The 13,158-nt window shown below is 37.0% G+C and overlaps 1 protein-coding gene across 1 annotated transcript in view; it reads right to left on the bottom strand.

Moving 5' to 3' along the window:
* snx25 (sorting nexin 25) overlaps positions 1–13,158 on the bottom strand; it is a 58,592-nt gene that overhangs the window by 41,599 nt on the left and 3,835 nt on the right. The window contains exon 3 of the mRNA XM_067393396.1: positions 1,610–1,826. Within this exon, the coding sequence (XP_067249497.1) occupies positions 1,610–1,826 (217 nt within the window). The remainder of the gene's footprint in view (positions 1–1,609; positions 1,827–13,158) is intronic.

The following is a 13,158-nucleotide window of genomic DNA, read 5'->3' as shown; positions in this document are numbered from 1 at the left end:
TATTATATTATATTATATTATATTATATTATATTATAAAGTTTTTCTTTGGCAATATGCAAAACAATCATGCCAATAAATCACTCCGAAAAACTGAAATTGCAAGAGAGTAAATAATATTTTGTTTATTTTATTTTATGTTTTTATTATTATATTATATTTTATTATATAATTTGTAATTTTATTCTATTTTAATATTTTCTTTGCCAATATTTTATTTTATTTTTGTTGTAAATATTATATTATATTATATTATTCTATTTTAATATTTTCTTTGCCAATATTTTATTTTTGTTGTAATTAATATAATATAATATAATATAATATAATATAATATAATATAATATAATATAATATAATATAATATAATATAATATAATATAATATAATAATATTATATTATAATTTTATACCATTTTAATTTGGCAATATGCAAAACAATCATGCCAGTAAATCATTCTGAAAAAAGTGAAATTGCAAGAGAGAGAAATTATCTTATTTTATTGTTTTGATTGATTGATTGATTCTATTTTTATTTTTTACCTTTTTCAATATGCAATTCAAATCACACCAATAAAGCATCTATTGGTGAAAAAAGAAAAAAGCAAGAGATCAGATCAGAAATCATAAAATGTGAATGAGGAAATATTTCAAAAATAGACATACAGAAAGGAAGACACCAGAGAGGAAAATAAAGAGAGGCAACAGAAGACGTCTGTCCACTCTGCTAATGAGCTGTGCAGATCGATCGCTGACACACACACACACACACACACACACACACGACAGGCAGAGATGCTCATTACTGCATCAACATCCATCACACACACACACACACACTCAGAGAGAAAGAGTGTGTAAGAATGTGTGTAATGGAATAACAGATAGACAAGCGTGTAAGGGTGTGTGATGTTTTGTATAGAACAAAGGGTCACAAAGGACTGGAGTTTTAAATGTTAATCAATCAAAATGAGAAATATGAATCTCCAGAATGTATGTATGTATGTGTGTGTGTGTGTGTGTGTGTGTGTGTGTGTGTGTGTGTGTGTGTGTGTGTGTGTGTGTGTGTGTGTGTGTGTGTGTGTGTGTGTGTATAATCATTTGGCTTTCTTTCCACCAACAAATCAGAAATCAGTGAATCCAATCAAGAGAGTGCTTGTGATCCAAACACAAGTAGACTGGATTTCAACAAGCACAAAGGTTTCACATTCTTGGACGCCCACTATGACAATGCTTTTGCCACTGAAAAAAACAGGTAAATTTGCTGTTCGCTGTTGTTAGAGTAAAGATGAAAGAAAAAGGCTCTGTCAATCCAGATAACATGTTTGGATGTTTAAAGAAACCACAATAAACACTTTTCGGTTTTGGTGGCTATTTATAGAGAAAACACACTCACACACACAGCATTCATTTGGGGTCGGTAAGATTTTTTTCATGTTTTTGAAATAAGTCTCTTATTCTCAGAAATGCTGCATTTATTTGATCAAAAATACAGTAAAATCAGTAATAATTTAGTAAAAATCACTTAATTTAACAATGTTGTGTCTGTCTCAACCGAACGCTCCATATCAGTTCACTGCTGGAATAAAGTCGAGTGTTGTGTATCTCACCTTGAGTTAGCAGCTTTAAGGTCACAGAAGTGTGTGTGGAGGGTCTTGACCGTGTCGTTACAGACCAGGTTGACCACGTCCACCTCAGATAGACGCATTCGCAGCTGTTTGGTCATTTCCCAGAAGTCCTCCGACAACATCTGGTACAGCTGGCCCTCATCTCGACTCAAGGGGACGTACCACGACAGAATATAGTCCCTATAGCTGTAGTCAAACACTGCAAAGAAAGACAGAATTGTTACTCATTTTTATAGACATGTTTTCAAAATCATTATCATTTTTCAGTAACATTAAAAAAAAAAAAAAACATATTTTCAATATGCTTAGAATACATAACCATTTAATTAGCAAAAATGTGCATTGTAGTACCAATGCATAGTGTGCAGAACACCTAATCCCAAAATGCAATTCACTCAACCTTCAATTTGCAGTGTGACTTGTACACTAGAAGTAAAACCAACCATTATTGTAACATATTTAACTATAAAGAACCTTTAGTGGTTCCATGGAGGTTCTTTACAGAACTATTGATGCCAATAAATTTTTTAAAAAGTATAACTATTAGTGAGTAAATTAAACATGCAGGTCAGTGCCGATAGCCTAGTGGGCAGCACCGACATATAGCAATGTTGCATTTCGGGCGACCAGAGTTCGAGTCCTGGCTCGTGGACCTTTCCCAATCCCGCAAACAGCAACCAGGGAATACCGTTTCCATGAAAGGGTGTACATGGTCTGCAGCAATGCTTAGGTAGGTGGTACGTGTCAAAGTAACATCCACATGGACCCAAGGTTTCCCAGCAGAGCATTGCCCAAAGTATCACACTGCAACAAACTTGATAGTTCTGCTTACTTAAAATTGGGAACATCATAACTCAAAAATGTTGATGTAACTGATTACCTTAAATTTTTGAGTTAGCCCAACTTATTTGGGTTTAGAGTGCATGTGAGAGACAGGCTGCCCTGCCCTCGTCATCAGAGAAGAGAAGAGGTGTTGCTGCAAGAGGGAGGGGAAGCTATTCTGATTCAAGATTACGAGGAACATGAATTTAAAAAATAACACTGATGAGCACAGGTAAATCATTTATAATAAACACTGCAATTTTCCATCTGAAAATATAAGAATTGTCAATTTTGATTTTATGACTTTTAAACTGAAAACACACACACATTCACACACAGACAAACCACTTCTCAAACACTTCGAGACGCCATACACACAGTGGCAGATGGCATGAATGTGTTGGCACTACCAGAGGATTACCAGTGACTGCAGACTACTGCAACAGTCCTCTTATGACGCTCCAATCCTATGCCCACCGTAACTGAACACACTGTCAAAATGAGCAGATCGAGAGCTGAAGAGCTTCAGCGACACCCTTTGTGCAGCAGTTACACAAAACTTGGTTTGCAGGCATTTTTCCTCCCGGCTGAGGCAGCGCTATTTATAGCCACAGTGACCTCATAAAATGTGCTGACTTTCCCCAGCTGAGCAACAGGAAGTGCTGCTTACACTCCTTCAGGCATCTTCCTCTTACCAAGTGACACGGCAGAAAATATGCAAGACTGAACTCGGATAATTCCGTCACATTTAGAGTGAAAGAAATGGAGAAAAAATACAGACTATATATAGTAAATAAAAAATAAATAATAAAAAAAAAATTCAAGTAATAAATAAAAATAAAATAAAAAATATAATATAAAAAAATATATACTAAAATTAAATAATAAAAAATATAAAAGTAAAAATATATAGTAAAATAAATTGAAGTAAAATAATAAAATAAAAAAATATAAAATAATAAAAATATAATATAAAAATATATATAGAAAAATTAAAAAAATAAAGTAAAAACTAATAATAAAAAAAAAATTTATATATATATATATATATATATATATATATATATATATATATATATAAAAAAAAAAAGACCATTCACAGCATTTGACAGCAATCATAAACGTTAACACACGTTAACACTGCACACTGAGTCCGAAATTTGCATGCAAAACTTTCGCACGTTAAAAAATAAATTCGACCTCACGTTATGTCAATCACGTTTGCACACTGCCTCCGTCAAAAAAATATTCGGATCAGGTTCGATTTTCTGCGTTTTTCGCATCCGTGGCACGCATTTAGAGAGACGTTTTGACATTTCAGAGCCACTGTACGCGAACGCAAATATACAGAATGCCATCTGACAAATTGATCCACGTCGTCTACAGCACAAAACAGCAGGACTGAAAGACAAACAAAGTGCGGAATACAAAGAGACCGAATATAAAGTCAGATTGTGCCAGTAGCAAAGCATCAAACAGAGCCACTGACATCCTGAAGTAAACTTTGAAACGCTTGGGATAATCACGCAGATCCTTGATGAGGTGAACTCTCCTTTCTCTCTATGCAATCTCGGGATTGAATGGACCCAACATTTCCTCTTTCTTTTTCTCTTTTTCTCTTTTTAAGAGACAACTAATCGTGCTCACTGCTTTAAGACTTCATTTTGTATTGTTTTACGATTTGTTTTGCGATTTGTTTCGCAACGCATTCATTGACACGCATCGGACTCAGTGTGCAAGGTCTCTGTGCGTGACGAATTTTTAGGATTGTGAATACAAAAAAAACGCATGTGAAAATTTCCGACTCAGTGTGCAAAGGCCTTTAGCCTGGTGTGTATGGCTCTGTTTGGCAAACAGGTATGCCATGTATAGTGGGCGTCCATACAGGTTTTGATCAAAAGATGAACATGACGGCACATGCTAGTGGATGAGTTGAATCAACTCCACAGCAACTACATCAATTTATCCACTAACCATTCAGAAACGTCTAAAAGTTGTAACTTCTTCCTGAGTCTCTCCATCAGTGTCGACTCCGGTTTGAACAATGTAAGGCTGAACACCGTTACTGACAATCCTCATTTTGGCTGCGTGAGATTCTCCTGCTTTGTTGTTGTTGAGCTGTTAAAGCTCCACCCTCTTCTGGAGCAGCAGCTCATTTGCATTTAATACCTAATAGGTCCCTTTTAAGTGATTCTTGCTTTGGCAAACATCACCAATGAGAATGAAATTATATCTAAATTTACTCAATTCATAAATCTGACACCCAGCTGTGCTCAGAATACAGGAGGGAGTGTCGGCCTCTTCAGTTCTCTGAGTCAGAGTGAAAAATCAGAAACGGTTTCAGTGAGCATCACTCATTCGGTTTAACAAGACCGGTGATGCATGACCATCACAGACAACCTGCTACAGTCTCGACGCATCTTCTCACCGTTACACACTCATCCTGTCAAGAGAGAGCAAATGATGCACACCCAGATGCTCTTTTGAGTTGGACTAGCATGAAGTTACCAGGCAACCACCCAAAAAACATAGAAAACCAGTTAGCAACGCCCTAGCAACCATCTAGAACAGCCGAGCAACTACATAGCAACACATTTAAAACCTCTCACAACTTGAGGGTGGGCTCTTTTGACTCTGACTACTATTCAATCACCTATCAACCACCTAACAACACCCTAGAAACCACCTCTCTTTTGACTTGAATTATCACCTAGCAATCAACCAGAACACCCTATAAACCTTAGAAACCGCCTAGCAACCACCCAGAACACCCTAGCAACCGCATAGCAATACATTTAAAACCTCTCACAACTTGAGGGTGGGCTCTTTTGATTTGGATTAGTATTCAATCACATAGCAACTACTCTGAACAGCTTAAAATCCTTAGAAACTGCCTAGCAACACCCTAGCAACCACCTAAAACACTCTAGTAACTGCACAGAAACACATTTAAATCCTCTCTTTTGACTTTGACTATCACCGAGCAACCACCCAGAACACCCTAGCAACCGCATAGCAATACATTTAAAACCTCTCACAACTTGAGGGTGGGCTCTTTTGACTCTGACTACTATTCAATCACCTATCAACCACCTAACAACACCCTAGAAACCACCTACAACACCCTAGCAACTGCAGAACAACACATTTAAAACCTCTGAGAACTTGAGTATGGGCTATTTTGACTTAGACTAGTATTCAATAACATAGCAGCAACCCACTCTGAACAGCCTAAAATCCATAGAAACTGCTTAGCAATGCCCTAGGAACCACACAGAACACCCTAGCAACTGCACATTAACACATTTATAACCTCTGAGAACTTGAAGATGGGCTCTTTTAATTTAGACTAGTATTCAATCACGTAGCAACCACTCTGAACAGCCTATAAACCTTAGAAACCACCTAGCAACCACCCAGAACACCCTAGCAACCGCATAGCAATACATTTAAAACCTCTCACAACTTGAGGGTGGGCTCTTTTGATTTGGATTAGTATTCAATCACATAGCAACTACTCTGAACAGCTTAAAATCCTTAGAAACTGCCTAGCAACACCCTAGCAACCACCTAAAACACTCTAGTAACTGCACAGAAACACATTTAAATCCTCTCTTTTGACTTGAATTATCACCTAGCAATCAACCAGAACACCCTATAAACCTTAGAAACCGCCTAGCAACCACCCAGAACACCCTAGCAACTGCATAGTAATACATTTAAAACCTCTCACAACTTGAGGATGGGGTCTTTTGATTTAGATTAGTATTCAATCACATAGCAACTACTCTGAACAGCTTAAAATCCTTAGAAACTGCCTAGCAACACCCTAGCAACCACCTAAAACACTCTATTAACTGCACAGAAACACATTTAAATCCTCTCTTTTGACTTGGACTATCACCTAGCAACCACCCAGAACACCCTATAAACCTTATAAACCACCTAGCAACCACCCAGAACACCCTAGCAACTGCATAGCAATACATTTAAAACCTCTCACAACTTGAGGGTGGGCTCTTTTGACTCTGACTACTATTCAATCACCTAAAAACCATGCAGAACACCCTAAAATCCTAGCAACTGCAGAACAACACATTTAAAACATCTGAGAACTTGAGTATTGGCTATTTTGACTTAGGCTAGTATTCAATCACATAGCAACCACTAAGAACATCCTAAAATCCTCAGAAACTGCCTAGCAACCACCTAGAACACCCAGCATACCTTTAGGCAGTCCAAAATCATATATCATATAAAAATAAATGGTAGAAACACTTTTTATTATTGTCAATGCTGAAAACTTATATTTTGTGAAACCTGTTATTTATTTTATCAGGATTCTTTGATGAATCGAGTTTAAAAGAACAACATTTATTTGAAATAGAATCTTGTGTAGCATTATAAATGTCTTTACTGTCACTTTTGATAACTTTCATGTGTCCTTGCTGAATAAAAGTATTTATTCTTATTAAATTAGTTATAAATCTTTCTCTGATCATCCAATGAAAAATCCCGACAAATCTCGACAGTTGACCTTTAAACTTCAGTATAGCTCTTTCGTTGTTTTACACTCTATAATAAGGTCTATCATAAGACTCCTATTGTGGTTTCACTGATCACAGACTGAGCAACCATGAACTAAATCCCAATAATTAAATAAATAATGAGACAGTTGAGTCATTCAGGAAGCTTTGCTAAAACATCAGCTGAATACATAAATACGACATGAGAGAAACATTGCCTTGAATTATTTAAATCTGGAATCAATGTGGTCCAGAAAACAACAAACTACTACAGACATAAAGCATCAGTCCAGCCCTTTTTCATCCTCTTTCATGTTTCTCTTTTGGTCCGTTTATCAGATTCTGACAGCACATGAGTCAAACTGGATCCCAAACAACAGCATTCACAGTTTGTTTACGCCATGTGACGTTAGCGCTGATGGGGTTTTGTCATCTGTGCATAAAAACAAACAAAAAAAACACCCAGCAGGGAGTCTGCTAACAACCAGCATTTGCACTGCAGACATATTCATGATCTCATCATCACCAAAACATGCTTGAAAGACTGATTACACATACAACAGAAAGATGTGTTATGCATGCAATCACAAACTCTTACTATTTCTGCAGTATTGCATGTAAATATTCTGAATGCATGGATTCTGGATGATACAATACAGCACATTTGGCAAAATAAGCAACAGAGCTACTGTTTCCCACAATGCAATCCACTCAACTTCACCTTCCATTTGTGTGTCTATGAGATATCAGCTACAGCTTCCTTTTCTTGACTCATTTATTTGATTGGTATGCCAAAATTTAACATATTTTACATGTAATGATGGTCAGGATATCTTCTCTGCCCATGGCTCACTTGATAGAAAATGACTCATAGGAACGTCCTCCATTCTCTATTCTCTGGCTCATCAGGCTGATCTACAGGAAGTGTGTATCGTGAAAAACTGGTGTACGTCATCTATGACACCTGATCTTGGATCAGTAATGCGGTTTAGCAGCTAATGTTCCAAGTGCATTTGTAAAGCACAGTAAGCTGATCAGAGGACGTGGAACACATTGGCATTGTGTATGCTGTGTCAAAAGGGAGGCCCCACTGTCTTTGACTTTGAAAAACCCTGCTCTAAACCTTAGAAACTGACTAACTACACCCTAGCAACTGCATAGCAACACATTTAAAAGCTCTGAGAACTTAAGGGTGTTTTTTTTGTTTTTTTTTACTTGGACTAGTATGCAGTCACCTAGCAACCACCCAGAACACCATAAAATCATTAGAAACTGCCTAGCAACGCCCTAGAAACCACCTAGTACACCACAGCAACCGCATAGCAACACATTTAAAATCTCTTGAGAACTTGAGGGTGGGCCCTTTTGAATTGAACTAGTATGCAATCACCTAGCAACCACCCAGAACACCCTAGAATCATTATAAACTGCATAGCAACGCCCTAGCAACCACCTAGAACACCCTAGAATTATTAGAAACCGCATAGTAACGCCCTAGCAACCACCTAGAACACCCTAGCATCTGTATAGCTAACATATGTGCAGTCACCTATGGAGCTTTTCCAATGTGTGGAACGACCCAGCTCAGTTCGGCTCGGCACGGCATGGCTTGGCTCGCTTACTTTCGGTTTGCTTTTCCACTGCAGTTTAGTGCCGCTTCAAAGTGGGTGGGATTATAGACTGTTCATTATAGTTGCGCTGCCTTTACTGCCGTGGATCCTCTCCTCAGATATCAACGAATCTGCACCTCATCTACTGACCATGATACAGCCATTTCTTTTTCCAAGTTTGTGTGACGGTTGTTTAAAAAAAGTTGCATGAACAAATGATACTGCGTGGCTGTTACTGACTATTTAAATCCAGCGGGTTTGGGGTCTCGTGTTTCAAATCCAATGACGCTGGTAGTGATGATACTCTCTGACCAATCACTGATCTGCAGTATTTACACGTCACATTAAGTATCGGTTTCGGCATGCTTGGAACCTCAACCGAGGTGGTACAATTTAAGCGAGAAGTACCGTTCCATACCAAGCTGTCCCATGCAGTGGAAAAGCGCCAAAAGTGATCCATACCGAGCCGTACCATGCAGTGGGAAAGCGCCACTAGAAACCACAGAGAACACCCCAGAATCATTAGAAACCACCTAGCAATGCCTTAGCAACCACCAAGAAAATCCTAGCAACTGCACATCACATTTAAAACCTCTTAACACCCTAGAATCATTAGAAACTGCCTAGTAACGCCCTAGCAACCACCTACAAAAACCTAGCAAACCACATAGCAACACATTTAAAACCTCTGAGAACTTGAGGGTGGACTCTTTTGACTTGGACTATCACTTAGAAATCGCCCAGAACACCCTAGAAACCGTAGAAACCGCCTAACAACCACCTAGATCACCCTAGCAACTGCATAGCAGAACATTTCAAACTTCTGCAAACTTGAGGGTGGGCTCTTTTGACTTGGACTAGTATGCAATCACCTAGAAACCACCCAGGAAGCCCCAGAATCATTAGAAACCATCTAGCAATGCCTTAGCAACCACCAAGAACACCCTAGCAAACCGCATAGCAACTCATTTAAAACCTCTGAGAACTTGAGGGTGGACTCTTTTGACTTGGACTATCACCTAGAAACCACCCAAAACACCTATAAACCGTAGAAACCACCTAGCAACCACCCAGAACACCCTAGCAACTGTATAGCAGCACATTTCGAACTTCTGAGAACTTGAGGGTGAGCTCTTTTGACTTGGACTAGTATGCAATCACCTAAAAACCACCCAGAAAACCCCAGAATCATAAGAAACCGTCTAGCAACGCCTTAGCAACCACCAAGAACACCCTAGCAACTGCATAGCAACACATTTGAAACTTCTGAGAATTTGATGGGGGACTCTTTTGACTTGGACTAGTATGCACAGCAAAAACATTTTTTTCAGATAATGTAAAAATAAAATTATTTCACAGCATACGGAGGCAAAATGTTGTGGAAGAAATTTTGTAATTTTATATGATTATCCTTATATGCTTGTGGATACATAATTTTCTTTTAGAAGTGCTTGAGTATGCACTCTTAAGGCCGTATTTAGGGATTTATTTCTGGCTCTCTGCCAGGACCCGAACAAAGACCATATATGTGTGTCAAATGTATGGGATTTGTATAGCAGGGGGGATGCGAGTGTCACGTGACAGGTGGAAGGATAATGTGTAAGTCACGTGCCTAATATGGGAAGAGAACAGGGTTTTCAGCCTTGAAGGCCAAGATATAACAGAGAGTGGGAGACTTTATTCTGGGTCTTACACTCTGCAGTGCTTTTGTGCTTCTGTATGACTCTCTGACCTTTCTTGCAAGAAATAAAACCTTTGAAAGACATTTGGATGAGCTTGTCTCTTATGCAGTAAGAATCCTTTTTGCCACAAAAATGTGTTTTTAATATCTGCAATAATGTATTTAATACATTTAAATAATGTACTTAATATCTGCAAACTATATGGACTTGTACTTCAGTTTGTGAGCAGCAGAACACAGTGCGAGTGTATTGGAGTGAAACACAGACCCAACAGTCTGTATGAAGGACCCTCTGTGACGGGCTCCGGTTCTCACCAGCGCTGTGCGTCAGCTAAGTGTTGGTAACAGCGTCTCCAGTGTAACAAGCATTAAGGGGATCAAACCGTGCAAGCAAGCTCATTATTATAATCATGGATCTCATTCGCCCGCACGATTCATTAGGAGCCTTTCAGAATCACCCGCGGATGTTAGCGTTATTAGCTGTCATGCACCAGCAGCTGTTCCTGGTCATGTGATAAGACATAGGTGCTCGAAACACGGGTAGAGAGAGTGTGACATTTATAGGTGCAATCAGGAACAGACTTATATCCTGCTGGAAATATATGCAATTGTGAGTATGATGCTGTTAGTTGTTCACAGCATGTATATGATGGATATGCCTGGAACACAGATGTGACATTAAATATAAAAATAAATGAAAATGCTGAAAAGTAACTTTGGAAAACCACTAGCCACAGAGGCTGGTGAGCAAAAAAGTCAAGCCCAATCGATTTGACAGCACTAGAATAAAAAATAAAAATGAATTAGAATAAATATATGAAACAATTAACAACTAAGTAAATATAGCAAATGACTGTAATATGAAGCATCACAGCAATTTCACAGCACTTTTGTAACCTAATTTATCAGATGAAGCATGCAGATTACCGAATGCAGACAAAAAGCTTTGTGAAGTGTAAGAAGAGATCCACAAAGATGCTTATGAATGCATATAAACAACCTGAAAAAACTGAAATCACCTACAAAACAGCTTTGAAATAAAATGTCTTAAAATCACAGCATAAAAACATAGAAAGGTTTGTGTGAGGGTTATGCAAAAATAGAAAATATAGCTTAGTATATGAACAATAGAAGAATGGAAAACAATGGAAAGTTCCCACCATAACAGAAAAACAAACTTGTGTGTGTGTGTGTGTGTGTGTGTGTGTGTGTGTGTGTGTGTGTGTGTGTGTGTGTGTGTGTGTGTGTGTGTGTGTGTGTGTGTGTGTACAGAGGTGAAAGCCATGTTTGATGGATGCAGTTAGTGGTTTGTGCTATAATGTCATTCCACCCACACACTCCAACAGAGAGACAGATAATAAGGCAGACAGGAAAATGACAGCATTGTCAGAGCGATTGTTTTCTCAAGCCTATTGCAAAGAAAAACAGCAACACATGAGACAGAGAGAGAGAGATCATTACCCACAAAATAATGGCAACTGGCAGCCTTGAGCTTTATATATTTTATAATGTTTTATATTATATACTAATTTGTTTTATATTTATTTTTATTGAAATATTATTAAAATACTAATACTACATTTTATGCATTCAAATATTATATGTATATAAACAATTCTATAATAAAAAATGATATTTTTTTATGTATTTATTGAAATAGTATTACATAAATACATAATACTATATTTTATGTATTTAAATATTATATATAAAATACTATATATAGTATAAATACTAATATATATATACTAAAATACTATATATAATATACTAAATATTATATATAAAATAACATAAAATACTATATTTTATGCATTTAAATATAATACATATTGTATTTTTATTTATTGAAATATTATTAAATAAATACATATTACATAATACATATAATATATAAATATTATAAAATATAAATTAAAATAATATATTGTTGTTGTTATTATTAGATCTGATGCATTCAGACATTTATAAAGTGTTGTTTATTTTAAAGAAAAGCAACACAATAATCACCAAATCACCAGCCGATTATAAGTCACTGATCAAAAATAAAACAAAACGTGAGAGAAGATCGTGCAGCATTTGGATATACAGATATAGAGAGCTGATTTGATATTGTAATATCTAATTCTAATGCAATGACATTCAGACATTTTAATCCCATAATCGGCTCACGTTTGAGGACTCGAACCGAGATCTGAAACTGCGATCGGCTCCTGGACCCTAAAGCTCAGAGATTTTCCAGAGAAATCCAGCCGGTCTGAGTCCGAGCGCAGGAACACAGAGGTGGTCTTGTGACTGACAGAGGTCAAAGGTGAAAATACCTCTGACGCTGATGCATGCTGGGCAATATTCACCTCTGATCAATAACACAGACCATTTATAGGAACAGTTCACCTCAAAATATTTAATTTATCTTTTTATATATATATATATATATAAAACAAAATCTCTTTAAAGTATGAAAGCAAATAGCATATAATATTTAAAATAATACATGTGCCACAGCTGAATGCATCAAATATGATACTCAACAAAAAACACAAATGCAAACTATTTATAATTTTGTTAATATTTAATAGCATATGGGCTTTTTTAGTGATTTTTTGGTATACGGTTAATAAAAGCGCAGCTGAACAAACATTCTTCAAAAGTCTCTGTTAGTGTTTCCACAGAAGAAAGAAAAATCAAACAGGTTTTGAATGGCATAAAGGTGAATAAATGATGACAAAATGTTCATTTTTGTGAGAACTATCAAATGTAAAGAAACAGATACTTCCTTTAAAGGCACTCTGTCATTATGGGATGTTAAAATATTCAACCGAATGTAGGTCAGAGAAAACCTGCTCACAATGTCTGGAAGATCGCCCCAGATACTAAAGCATCTGCACCTTT

This window comes from Chanodichthys erythropterus, chromosome 1, assembly GCF_024489055.1.
Source record: "Chanodichthys erythropterus isolate Z2021 chromosome 1, ASM2448905v1, whole genome shotgun sequence".
Taxonomy (NCBI): Eukaryota; Metazoa; Chordata; class Actinopteri; order Cypriniformes; family Xenocyprididae; genus Chanodichthys; species Chanodichthys erythropterus.
Note: the sequence above shows the minus strand (reverse complement) of the source record. Positions and strands in the feature narration are given on the sequence as shown.